Genomic DNA, 14,384 nt, shown 5'->3' with positions numbered 1-14,384 from the left:
TCGCTATTAATTGCAACAACGTGGTTTAGATTCATTTCTATTTACTGTCACTGGACATTGATTTTTATAGCTGAACTGGAATTGGTGACCTGATCATTATAAATTTCTAGTACTTTACAGCAAAGCTATATGTAATATTGAATCCCTTTACTTTGCTACAGATTTATGCTGTAGTAAGGGTTAATGGCTTTGATATTGCTTTCATGCTGTTAAATACATCTGACTTGCACATTCTAGAGTAAGATGAAAGCTTGTGCTTCCATACCTATTGCAAAGACTTTGGAGAGTGCGTGCACCCCTTACTCTTCTGTCACAAGAAAGACAAGCCATCTTGCTGTGTTTTTTCCAGTGCCCAGGGATCCAATCCTTGCCTTTGCTGGAACAAACTAGCAACCCCAGATGGGAAGCATTTCCCTCTCTGAGCTCTCTTTGGCAGCCGGCTGTATGTACAGGACTCACTCCTGAACTGGGACATCAAGGATATTCCTCTTACACATCAGCAGCCAGACTGTGGTGCACAGACAGCACCACAATTCTGAAGGCACTGCAATGTGCTGCTTTTCTTTGTGGGTGCTCAGCAGCATTGGCGGGAAGGACACAGACAAGCCTTAACGCAGTTTGTAGTAACTCCAATCCCTGTCCATTGGAGTATCAGCAGCAGCGAGAGGTTGGTTCCATGCAGACATCTCTGGATACTCAAGCACACAAGGAAAACTCCGGGTGTTAGTGAGAAGAGCCCTCTTTAACCCCCCTCCTCTTCATGGGCCTTCTGGAACTCATAGAAACTTAAAGCTTAATTCTGAGCCTTATTTTAACTAATATGAATAATTTTTGCTCCATTTATGGAGCCAGATCATTTTCCTGTAAGAATCCTCATTTGACTCTCAGGCCCATTTCCCATCTGTGATAATTTGCCTGAAAATTGGCATTTGAAATCCCTTAATTTGTTCCTTTGGGTACAGCTTTTAAATCTAGTGTTTTCTTACCTTCCTCTCCACTTTCAATTGCTTTAAATCAAGTGCAAAAAAGCAGTGGTTGCTAGTTACGTTTCCTGGGGCTTATGAGGGGCTTGATGGAAGAAGGGGTGCTCACAGGATTGTAAACTGTATGGGAGATATTCATACCCTTTGATACATGCACCTGGATCTCACGTCATTACCATAATAACGAAATGCATAAATAGTTTGGAAAACAGGGCTAGTATGGAGGTCAAGGAAATGTGATCCTGGGAATAGAAGGCAAAAAATTATCCAGAAATCATCATAGTCCTGGCACAGCACCTTGCCCATTACTCAACGTATTAATGACACTTTATTCACCCTTCAAAATATGAATTATTTTACAAAGTGTGTGAGTACATATAGTTTTAGTGGGTTGATTTATAGCAGCTCTTCATTGGTGAAGGAAGAGGTTGACCAGAATGTGATATGGGATAGCCTTGGTTTTCTGCCTTGTTTCTTTTGAGGCAAACACTATTTGCTGTATTTTCAGCTTTCACTGTGGGTGGATACCATCTGTGGGAAAGTGCGCACTGAAGTGGCAAACAGTAGATGACTGACATTGGGTACAAGCACGTACACAGTTGCTGTGCTGGCAGGCTATTAGGCAGGAAGTATAGTATATTCTACAGAGGACTTTCCTAGATTCCTCCCAGCTGTGCTATTAATATGCATGCAGAGTCTGACAAAATACTGATTAATGTCCAGTATCAGTCAGTGATAAAACAGCATCTGTTTTAATGTTAATAAATGAGGTGGCAAGCAATTTCCGTATAGAAATTACTCATGCATTTCATTTGCTGGTGACACGAGCTAATTGTAGAGTTAGAAGATAACACAGTACAGTTAATTTGGGTTATGGTGTAGTTACTCAAGCCAGAGTTCAAATCCAAACCTTACTAGCATGCCAATCTAGGGGAATCCAGAACTCCCATGAAAGCAGAAAGACTTCAGACAAACTGTCCTAGGTACCTAACTGCCTTTCAGAGTTCCTAAATCCAGAATACATTTGGAATTTAGTCTCAAAGCCTCAGTCAGCTGCAGAGTTGTCTTCGAGAGGTCTAAAGCCACCAGCATTTTTGCATTGAATTCACCTCCAGTTCAGCCAGTAGACCTGCATACAAGCCTTGACAGCACCCATCAAGGGATGCCTGAACGTAACAGGGTGCGCAGGCTGCACTCCTCTGCCCCCCTCGCCTGCCAGGCCCTGTGCAGCAGGTGTTTCTGGGCTGTTTTTGAGAGGATGTTGCACAAAATATAGCGACCCGTTACAGCCTGGAGCTAAGGTCATCCACTTAGGTAAGATACTCTGGTGTTAGCTTCAGAGCCTTTAATGTAACGTAGAATCCCTGTCTTCAAAAGGGACATCCATTGCTAAAACATCCACTGGTAGAATATTGGTAACAAAAGAGATAAAGCACTTACTGGGAGGTAGAGACTTCAAACTGTTGCTTCAGAGAGGTAACAGAAGAGTGTAACCCTAGGTAAATACTAAGTTAGCAGAGTGAGGGAGAAGAAAGAGGACCACTATCAAGCCTTCTCTCCTTCCACTCTGTCTGATCCACCTACCCCCTGTACCTGTATACTTTGGGTTTTGTGGGGAGAAAAGAAAAACACCAGTGTTCCTATAGATCCTCTGTGAGAAATCTGATTCCAGTTATCACTAACATCCATTGCTAATTTCAGTGTACTGCAAAGGAATAGGGAAGAGACATACAGCGATTCATTTCCTGCTTTTTGCTCTTCCAGTTCATGTTCTGCAAACCCAACTCAGGCCTTCATAAAAACAGGGGTGGAGTGGGGCAGCGGAGGGAGGATCCCAGCCAAATCTCGCCGGGGGTATGGGGGCCAGCAGCCTTGCGGGCTCACTTTGCAGTACCGGGCCCTGAGCAGATAACTTATTTCCACTGTGACTGCATTTGTTCCAAGTCTGTTGGAGATACGATTTCAACTTTACTAATCCTAACTTTAAAGCAGTAAATATCCACCAAGCAATATAGGTTTACCCTTGAGAACACAAGAGTAAAATCCAGCTTCAGTGCAGAAAAGGAGAGTGATCTAAATGAGAGGCAGAGGCCTATTTGTTTAGTAGTTCTTCAAGAAAAAAAAAAAATCACATTAAAATGTATCCTGTTAGATTTACAGTAACCATACGAATGATTCATTTAAGAGATTATAATAAGAGGTCCAATATATCAAAAAAGTATGTGAAAAATTAATTGAAGATTGAGATCTAATAGTTGTAGCTAAAAAAAAGTATTAAATTTCTATATGAAGGGTATTTTTTACGTTACAAATATGTTTTCTGTAGGTGAGGTATTGAAGGATTTCTTTTCACTCTCTTACTTATTCCAGTGAGACTATATACAATAAAATTAGAATCCATCTTATTCTAGAAATTTTATTGTTATTCTGGTCTTGTAAGATTGATCACAGTGTCGTGTTACCAGGAAGCTAGATTGATTGAATTAAAACGTACAAATAGAAAGCAGCAGCAATATCATACATTACCACTGCATATACAATATGAATAATGGTAAAATAAGAAAAATTAAAGAACTGTATAGGTGACAGAATTACACAGTAAAAATAACAACCAGGACAGAATACTGACAGATTGTGGATGCATTCAACTGAAAGTGAGCTTAAATATTAGCTCTTCAAAATGAAAATAATCAACTCTATATTAGAGCTGACAGCCCTGAATTTGCATGAGATTTCTTGCTCTGCACTAGGATCCTGTTCAGCTCAGGCTTCGCTAAATGGTAATATTTGGATTAACTTTTCTGCCAATATAAAATAGTTTGTTGGCAGCAACTGTGGAGATCGGTACAATTGGATTATTCTGTCTGGGACAGCTATCTCTCTTTGAATTTATGACAGATGGTTTTATGAGTTCTTGTCAGCCCTAAATGCCTGTGCCCAAAGTAAAAACATAATGGGTACAGTTTAATGTAGAGAATAAAACAAAAGGAGAATGAATCACTCTGATTATAAGTATAATACAATTATGTCTTTTACAGAATGTAACATCAAAACATTGAGGTTAGAACTGCTAAAATGAACTTTATCCTAAATATCTAATTGGTCTTTGGCGTATCCTATGTGTCACCACAAGAATACTGCATCTCCTGCTGGTTAATGCCAATGGGCTCACAAGGTCAGAAGGATACGATGGGTGAACGGTTCTAATTTTAACTTAGCTATGTGGAAGTAGCCATTGTAAAATCAAAAAGAACTTACCTGTGCATCAGATGCTGGGTTTATAATTGAACAACAGCAGACTGTATCACTGACCCGGCATGCAAATAGGCTCACTGAAGTTGTGTGCTCAGAATCTCGTGCACCATGCTGGGAATGTTGAGCTGAGCTGATGTGACACAGATAACCACCTCCCCTCTATCTTCCCCTTCCCTTTCTTCCCCCAGTTCAGTAAATACCTCTGCAAGGCTTTTTACAAATCACAATCTAGATATAAATCTCTTCTAAGCAGTTTGCTTCAAATTTCAGAGTAGTAACACAGCCCTGCAGCACTCTCACTTGTTTTTGAGCAACTGCTGTCCTTTATTTGGAGGAGGAGATTACAGGAGACCAATAGAAAGAGCAAAGAAAACACCTTTGCCCCATTCTGATCTATTAAATATGGAAAAAAAATACAGCTATCTAGAAATCTGGTTTAACTGGGAGAAAAAGTGGATTTGAACCCATGAGCTTATTAAAGATAGCATCTTTTCAATCAGTAAAAAAGAACATCTCTGGCTTCCATCTATTTTCTTTCTTCCACAGGGATCCTAATCATCTTTCAGTACCTTATCATTATTATGAACCTTTGGGACCTGATGAATGCACAATGTACATTTCACACGAGCGGGGACGAAAGGGCAGTCATCATCGTTTCATCACAGAGAAACGAGTGTTTGAGAAATGGGCACGGACATTCAATATTCACTTTTTCCAACCAGACTGGAAACCAGAACCACTCACTGTGAATCACCCTGAGGTTAAACCGGTGGTCTGAGGGATGAATGCACAAGACCACATCACAGTCACCCACTGTGTCAGCCTTCGGGGTGTTGGGCCTTCTGGGACAGCAAGGCAACCTAGAGAGAAGGGTAACAGGATTTGCAGCGGATAACTGCAACAACAGTCAGGAAGTTATGATGAAGGAGCAGAGCGTATCAAGAGTACTTTCTGTTGAACTGTGTATTAATCCCGTATATAGCCTTTTTTGGCCATCTGACTTCCTGTATGTATATGTGATTTGTGAAAAACAACTTGAGTATCATTAACGGGATGGTTAATTCATTATGGGTTTTTAAAGTACAATGCCACTGGATTTTCATAGTGAAAACTTACGGTATTTATTTACTGAAGGTTTTTATGCAACCTAGGCCAGTATTTTTCTAATTCACAGTTATGTGGTTGTTTATCTTTCACAATCTTTCAAATCCAAAATCAATATTGCTGATGGTTTGAAAGGCCTAGCCTTTTATTTATAAAATTAGTTTGAAAAATATGATTCTATATAGCATGTAATTAATATTTGATCTGGAAATGTTGCATTTCTTTTAAAAATGTTGGGCTCTGTTCCAGCCTAAAGCCTTTAACAGCAAGAATGGTCCCATGTGCAGATCTAGCTAACTTTACGTTCTGACATCTCATGTTAATATGAAAACAGTAGTGAAAATTCTGTTTGATATTAATGTGCATTTGCTGCTGTGCTATCAAGCTGTTGTTTTTTAAATAGGGGTGGGAGGAAGGAGGGCAAAGTTTATAAAAAAAAACCCCACTGTCTATAGCAGTATGCTTTCAATGAAAAAGAGACCAGGTAAAGCTGCAAGGGTTGTGTTCCGTTTTCCCTCTTGTAGTCCTGCAAGAGGCTGAGGGAGCAACCCTCCTGAGGCAAGAGACTACAAACCAGGCAAGAACGGCTTGAAAAAACATGACCAAATTTCTGAAATCAAGAAGTTACACTACCAAGTACTACACAATACCAGCCATACTAGCCAAAAAGATTATGATACTGCACCTGCAAAAATCTCTGCCTTCCACTGTTCCCGGATATCCTGGATCGCACTGCAGTTGGGATGTGAAAAGAGTTCCACAAGTACAAAATTGTCCCCTTGAAAAGAACAAAGTTACACTTGGCAGTTTTTTTGTGAAGTATACGTGCATAGCAAGTTCCTGCAAACCAAGGGGACGGACAGTGCTAGTGCTGTATATGGAACCTCACAGCGTGAATTACTGGGTTACATTTGGCTTGTGAATAAAGAAGATTTCAGTTACAGTATTATTTTTCCTTTTGCCTCACAAATATTAAAACTCTAATTTCTTTGAAGTAATCAGTAGGAGTAATTATTGCATAAAACATTATACCTCAGGTGACGAAAAGTGTCTCTCATTAGACAAAAACTAAAGCTAGAACAAAGGTAGTACCTTAAAATGGCAGAACCCCAGAGGCGATACGTAGAACTAGGACCAAACTCACTATCATTTAAACCCACTTATAACCCACCGTCTTCCTCTTTCCAAAACTGGATAGCAATAGCTGCAGCTGCCCTACAGATACCCCCATTCTCTGGGGACAAAGTGAACTGCCCCATCAAGGGCAAAAGAGCATCACCTCTGTAACACTGCATGGACCCGAACAGCAGGCCTCCAAGAGCCACTCTCCTTGCTGCAGCCCTCCCTGCTATCGAAGAGCAAGAAACTATAACCTGTTTTGCCTTAAAAGTTTTCTTCTGGTGGTCCTCCTGGTACACGCCACTCAGCACACAAACAGAATGCAAAGCCAATTGCTTTGTATTGCCAATTGCTTGTAACCTGGCTCTTGTCAGCTGGTGTTTAACTCTCCCTCTTCCAATGACTCTGTTTTATTCCTTCCACTTGATTTCACAACATTCTACAAAAAACAGAATGGATTTTGAACTAATGGTAATTTGAACATCCCTTTCAGCATGTATACTGAGGCGTGTATCCAGCATATATTGCTCAAATTGATGAACTCTGTCAAATTGATTTACAGATCATTTCTAATGTGACTACAAGAGATGGTACAGATCACAGTAGGTCTTCTGATGCCACCATCCTTTCTGTTATTAGTAATATAATAATAAAAAGATCTTGTCATTCTGAAAGACAGCTCTTAGTTTTTCCATTACTCAAGGGCTTCAGGATGTGTATGCTAAATGTTCAGTTATGTTATTGTTAAAACCAGGTAATTTTAGAATAGATTATACGGATCTACTTTTAGTATTCAGTAGAAACATGGGGACTTGCCAGACTCTTATGCTCCACATGCTTGCTTCCTGTCTGCAAGACTGGTCAATACCAAGTAGATCAGATGAAGCGTTAAGAATGTGAAGATGAAACATAGGATAAATTGACATTAGGTCTCCTAACTTCTAACAGAGTGAAGCTAAGGATTGTAAAGATTCCGTCTTCAGTTTCTGTTAAGAACAACGATGTGTTCTTCTTACCCTTATACACATCCAGTCTTTTGAATAAAACAAACCCAAAACTCACTTTACTCTCATCAACTTCCTGTGGAGTTTCAGCAAGTTCCCCATTTAATTACAAGAAGTAGGAAGGAGTATTTTCCTGAAAGTCACACCTGTATATAAAACTCACTGCAAAAGGCATTTGATGAAGCCAAGGAGACAGCAAGTTTTAAATAGGACTGATTACACAGATTTATATGGAACATAAATCCAGTCCAAAAAGCACAAGTTATAAGAGTGCAAAAGAAATGTAAATAATTTTTAAAGTGCTGCAATTTTAATTTACAAATTACTGATGTGTTTTTCTATAAAAGCACAATTTTTTTAACTACAGCATATCCTGCTACATTTCAGCCTGAAGTAAGGTTTTATAGCCTAGTTATAAAACAAACAGATTTATGATAGAAAGTGCTGTCAGACCAGAGATAAGTAGTACCAACTAGGCACTGCTGCCATTCTCTGGTTTATACTGTCATCTCACACTCTTCACTGTAATTTGATCGATTCATGATGTTCAGCACGCATCATTTCACATATTAAAAACTGTTGCAAAACAGTGTTTACAGACATCAGCAGTTTTAAGATCTATGTTACTTTAGTTCTGAACTCCTTGCATACCTTATGTTTTATGCTTGGCTTCAGAGTAGCTATTTTTCATCTTGAAGAACCACAGCTCTCATGCCATGGTATGTGCAACTGGAATCGAGAATGATAAAGAAAGTATCTCGGCAGCTAAGAACAGAAAAATACAACCATTGGTTTCTGTTATTTTGGCACAACGGCTGCAAGACGCCGAGCTAACAGCATGATGATACAAAGCAAAAACACGACACACCTTGAGAAAACCTTCCATCCAAAGTGTTAAAGCACCTCAGAAAGACAAGTTAATACTGTTTATTCCTGGGTAAGGAAACTGAAGAAAGAGGAGGTTAAGAAACTTACTAAGACCAAGTTACAGCCTTAGCACTAGATTTTTAGAAGAGATTCAGGTCTGCTGACAGCTACTCCTGGCTCTAGCCAGCAGAACACATGATGGCAATTTCATATATTATAGATACATATACACTAACAGGAGCATAAATTGATAAAACTCTGCAGGAGGTGCTTACCTGCGTCTTCTCCTGCAGTATTTCTCAGGCAAACTTCATAGAAAACTGATTTTTACCCCAAATAGCTCTAAGGAGGCAAGGGCACAATAATATAAAAATAGCTGGAAGAACATTGGGGGATGGGGTGAGGGGAATCTAAAGAGTAAGGAATAAAACATGGTTTGAGCTATCTAGCTGTATTCCCCTGGAATATGAAGATCAAAGTCAGGCTGGAGCTGACCGAGTGGAAAGTTGTGGCTCAACAGCAGTGGCTGTCCTGCAGAACAGGACTTTCAATATTCTACAAATCTATCACATGTGCCACAAAAACTCTTTGGAAAATTCTGATAATCACCTCTGACTAATTCAAGTTAATTATTTTGTTGGATGCAAGGAGATGTAATACCTAGTTCAATTAAAAACATAGCTTAGGGATAAAAAACATAATGACAGAAACAGTTAAACAGTGAAAGGGTACTTGTAAGACAGCAAAATGTAGTGCAAAAAGAAAAAAGTACAGAAACTTTATGGGTCTCAATACCTCACCTTTCCTGGTGCATCAGTTAATACTGATCACTTGGAGTTTCCAGCTGCCTCCTGCAAGCACACCTTTCCTATCACAAGTGTAAGATTTTATAAGGAGAAAGGAGGAGAAGAAAAAAACACTTTTTAAGGACAATCTCCTTTAAAAAAACCTAGGAAGTATGAAAGGTCAGGAGTCTTAAGATGTTGAGAAATTTCCCCATACTGAAGCAGAAAAGTATAAAACTCAAAGGACGTTTTATAAAATGACTGTAAAATTACTCTGCTTATACTAAATACCGTTAAAACCACTAGATTGTTAAATGTTTTCGACACTGAAAATTGCAACAAAACATGAAATGTCAAATGAAACCCTTGGACCACCGTGAGGATGGAGTTTCAGTATCACAGCAGAGACAAAGATGGTTACTTTTAGCACAGCTGACTGTATAACAGGCTCTGTGGCAAATGCAGACATGCGGAAACATGCTGTGAACTGGCATTTCCTTCCCTTCTGTGGCACCCTCCCAGGGGTGCCAGCAAGAGAACACACAGCTGTCACAGGACACACTCTTGCACTGCCAGCAGAAAAGGGAGATGTTTCCTTGTGTTGTCTGTCATTGAACACCAGACTGAGCCAGAGAAACTACTCAGCAGATGATCAACATACAGTGTCCTTTTTCACTGTGGAGTACTTTGACTGGGAGTTGTCAGGAAGACAGAAAAGACAGGAAATTACAGACAAGCAACCCCAGCAACCCAGACAAATGGACGAAAACTGTAGCAACAGAATTAGCAGTCATAAAGAAGATACATTGGCTGACATGTAATGCAGCTTTTGTAAGAAAAGCCATGCCTCATAAATCTATTTAGAGTTCTTCAAAGTTCTCTGAAGCAAGTGGACAAGAAGATCCAGGTGATGAGTCCACTTGGTTCCACAACTAGTTTTGCAAGGTGCCTCTTAAAAGACTTCCAAAGCAGCTATGGTACCATGGGATAAAAGAGAAGATCCTCACCTACAGAACCCATCTGAACATAGGAAATAAAGGCTAAGAGGATACATCATCAGCTTAAGGTTACAAGCAGTATTCCACAGGAAAACATCCATATATTTTCTCTGCTTTTCTGTAATCTTCCCTTGGCATCTACCATAGGGTCACTCCTATGCACAGGATACAGGGGCTAGATTCTGTCTAAATAAATAGATAAAAAAATATGAAAAAATTCTTCTATCTAGTGAACATCAACTTGTCCACTAAAGCCCAGTTACAGTCTTGCCATACTCAATGTGCCAGGCAGCCACAAGATCTAACAACAGTAACTGCATTCTTATTTTACTGAAAGCAAAGTCAAAGTGCCTAGCTCAGATGGAGAGCAAGACTGGGCCTTTTTCAACAGCCAAAGAAAGTCATCTTAATAATTTGGTTTCTCAGAACAGATTTATCTCCTTTAGGAGATGTCTAGTAATATTTAAATCTGCCAGCTTCTTCACACAACCCAGACAACTGTTAAGATAGCTTTTAGGACACTAGATACTTCTGAAGTACAGGCAAGATAAAGGGAATAATGCATATTTAGCAAGGTATAAGGTTTTAGGACTTTGCTGACTCCACTTTGGCTACCAGATCAGTTGGAACCTATTAGTTAGGATCCAAACTTACAACATGATGCAAGTCTGTTAATAGCAAAATGAAGGAAATTCTGAAGGGAACCATTTAGCGTGGCTGAGCTTAAGAGAAGAGCTTAGATTAGGTTTGTGTTTTAACAAAGAAGGCAAAAGAAGCTAACAGATTTATAACCTATGAGGATGCGCTTCCCCCCATTGCATCCTTGCTGTAACCAAGCTGCACACAATGCCAAAATTGACAGAGGTTACTGGTATTCAGTGGGACTGTTCATTTGTGTTGGGACAAAACTGGAACATTTCCCACTAGAGCATTATTTTGTTTTTAATATGGCTATACATCTGTAGACGACCATTACATGAAACATTAAAAAGCTATTCCTGGTCAGTCCACTGCAAATGATATTCCAGAGAGGGAGCAGCTATACAGAAACAAGCAACAAAAGCAAGTGCAGAAAGCTGCCACACAAAAAAGCAAAGATAGGGACTACTGCAGAGAAGGGTATTTAAAAGAACTGTACAAAATACAAACATACATTGCAGTGATATACTGATGGCCCTATTTGCCATTCCACTTGCACTACAAAGACCAAGGGACATTAAGGGGACCTTAAAACCATCACAGTTTTGAGCCACAGTATTTTGAGCTACGAACTTAACCTGGACAGGTAAACCAGTACAGAAAAAGTAAGCAACTTAACAAAAACCAAACAGCAGTATCTAATGCTTAATGATGCTTTTCATTGGTAAATATCAAAGCATTTGACAGAGGAAGTAAATACCGTTATATAGGAACTGGATATAAAGGACAGAGCCTAAGCTTAAAATGCCCACTACATGCAAAACCAGTGGACCTAGCCAAGCATTTAATATATGACAGCATTATTCCAGTAAGTCCTTTTACAGGCAAGAAAGGAAATACATTTCCTATTGCAGGTTAGTCAACTTTGGCATAGGAACCAGTGTGACATGCCATGAATTTCCCAAATAAACCACAGCCCAGCTGCTTGGTCGCTACAGAGCTGTGTCACCAAAGCTATATAGTAGTCAGCAGCGGGGAAAAAAAAGTCACTTCATAAGAAACAGCATCTATGCTAGAGCTTTGCCAGCATTGCTGTTATACTGTTGAAACAATCTGTTCCTGGTATAGCTTGGTTTGTTCAATGGATTGCTGTAAACAATGCCGCCAAAATAACTTCTGCTGATACAGTTCGCATTTCTAGTAAGCCTGCTGGCCAGAGCAGCAAAACTGAATCACAGAATCATTAAAGTTGGAAAAGACCTGTAAGATCATCAAGTCCAACCATCAACCCACCACCACCATGCCCACTAATCCATGTCCCGCAATGCCATGTCCACACGTTCATTGAACACCTCCTGTTCCAATGCTTCACCACTCTCTCATTAAAGAAGTTTTTCCTAATATCCAGCCTAAACCTCCCCTGGTGCAACTTGAGGCAATTTCCTCTTGTCCTGTCACTCGTCACTTGGGAGAAGAGACCAACACCCACCTCTCTGCAACCCCCTTTCAGGTACTTGTAGAGAGCGATGAGGTCTCCCCTCAGCCTCCGCTTCTCCAGGCTGAACAACCCCAGTTCCCTCAGCCGCTCCTCACAAGACTTGTGCTCCAGACCCCTCACCAGCTTCGTCGCCCTTCTCTGGACATGCTCCAGCACCTCAATGTCCTTCTTGGAGTGAGGGGCCCAAAACTGAACACAGTATTCGAGGTGCGGCCTCACGAGCACCGAGAACAGGGAAACAATCACCTCCCTACTCCTGCTGGCCACACCATTTCTGATACAGGCCAGGATGCCGTTGGCCTTCTTGGCCATTTGGGCACACTGCTGGCTCATCTTCACCTGGCTGTCAACCAGCACCCCCAGGTCCTTTTCTGCAGGGCAGCTTTCCAGCCACTCGTCCCCAAGCCTGTAGTGTTGCATGGGGTTGTTGTGACCCAAGTGCAGGACCCGGCACTTGGCCTTGTTGAACCTCATACAATTGGCCTGGGCCCATCGATCCAGCCTGTCCAGATCCCTCTGCAGAGCCTTCTGACCCTCGAGCAGATCAACACTCCCACCCAACTTGGTGTCATCTGCAAACTTGCTGAGGGAGCACTCAATCCCCTCATCCAGATCATCAATAAATACATTAAACAAGACCGGCCCCAAAACTGAGCAGCCCTGGGGGACTCCGCTTGTGACCGGCCGCCAACTGGATTTGACTCCATTCACCACAGCTCTCTGGGCTCGGCCGTCCAGCCAGTTTTTTACCCAGCGAAGAGTGCACCTGTCTAAGCCATGAGTCGCCAGCTTCTCCAAGAGAATACTGTGGGAGACCGTGTCAAAGGCTTTACTGAAGTCCAGGTAGACAACATCGACAGCCTTTCCCTCACCCACTAGGCGGGTCACCTGGTCATAGAAGGAGATCAGGTTGGTCAAGCAGGACCTGTCTTTCATGAACCCGTGCTGGCTGGGCCTGATCCCTTGGTTGTCCTGCACATGACCTGTGAGCACCCTCGAGATGAACCTCTCCATAATTTTCCCCGGCACCGAGGTCAGGCTGACAGGCCTGTAGTTCCCTGGATCCCCCTTCTGGCCCTTCTTGTAGATGGGCGTCACACTGGCAAGCCTCCAGTCATCCGGGACCTCCCCCGTTAACCATTGATAAATGATGGAGAGCGGCTTGGCAAGCTCCTCCGCCAGCTCCCTCAGCACCCTTGGGTGGATGCCATCAGGCCCCATAGACTTGTGAGTGTCCAGGTGGCTTAGCAGGTCATTAACTGCTTCCTCCTGGATCACAGGGAGTTTATTTTGCTCTCCATCCCTGTCTTCCAGCTCAGGGAGCTGAATACTCTGAGGATACCTGGTGTGGCTATTAAAGACTGAGGCAAAGAAGGCATGAAGTACCTCAGCCTTTTCCTCATCCTTAGTGACAATGTTCCCCCCTGCATCCAGTAAAGGATGGAGATTCTCCTTGGCTCTCTTTTTGCTGTTAATATAGTTGTAAAAACATTTTTTGTTATCCCTTACAACCATGGCCAGATTGAGCTCTAGCTGGGCTTTTGCCTTCCTAATTCCCTCTCTGCATGACCTAACGAGATCCTTGTACTCTTCTTCAGTTGCCTGCCCCTTCTTCCGAAGTTGATAAACTCTCTTTTCCCCCCCGAGTCCCAGCAAAAGCTTCCTGTTTAGCCAGGCCGGTCGTCTTCCCCGCCAGCTCCTCTTACAGCACATGGGGACTCCCTGCTCCTGCGCCTTTAAGATTTCCTTCTTGAAGAACGTCCAGCCTTCCTGGACCCCTTTGCCCATGATAGATAGGCTCACTTACCAGCTGTGTCAGAAAGTTATCTTCCACACACTCCAGGAACCTCTGGGACTGTTTCCTCTTGGCTGTGTTATACTTCCAGCAGACGTCTGGTAAGTTGAAGTCCCCCACAAGAACAAGGGCTTGCAATTGTGAGACTTCTGCCAGTTGCTTGTAGAACACTTCGTCGGCCTCTTCGTCTGGTTGGGTGGTCTATAACAGACACCCAGCAGGATATCTGCCTTGTTAGCCTTCCCCCTCATCCTTACCCATAAGCACTCAACCTTGTCGTCACAGTCATTGAGCTCTATACAATCAAAACACTCCCTAAAATACAGAGCCACCCCAC

The 14,384-nt window shown here is 41.8% G+C and overlaps 1 protein-coding gene across 1 annotated transcript in view; it reads left to right on the top strand.

Annotated features, from left to right (window-relative positions):
* Positions 1 to 6,291, top strand: part of ST6GALNAC5 (ST6 N-acetylgalactosaminide alpha-2,6-sialyltransferase 5) — a 73,279-nt gene extending 66,988 nt beyond the window's left edge. The window contains exon 5 of the mRNA XM_059821753.1: positions 4,785 to 6,291. Within this exon, the coding sequence (XP_059677736.1) occupies positions 4,785 to 5,016 (232 nt within the window). The 3' untranslated portion in view covers positions 5,017 to 6,291. The remainder of the gene's footprint in view (positions 1 to 4,784) is intronic.
* Positions 6,292 to 14,384: the final 8,093 nt, after the last annotated feature.

This window comes from Gavia stellata, chromosome 10 (assembly GCF_030936135.1).
Source record: "Gavia stellata isolate bGavSte3 chromosome 10, bGavSte3.hap2, whole genome shotgun sequence".
Classification (NCBI taxonomy): Eukaryota; Metazoa; Chordata; class Aves; order Gaviiformes; family Gaviidae; genus Gavia; species Gavia stellata.
Note: the sequence above shows the minus strand (reverse complement) of the source record. Positions and strands in the feature narration are given on the sequence as shown.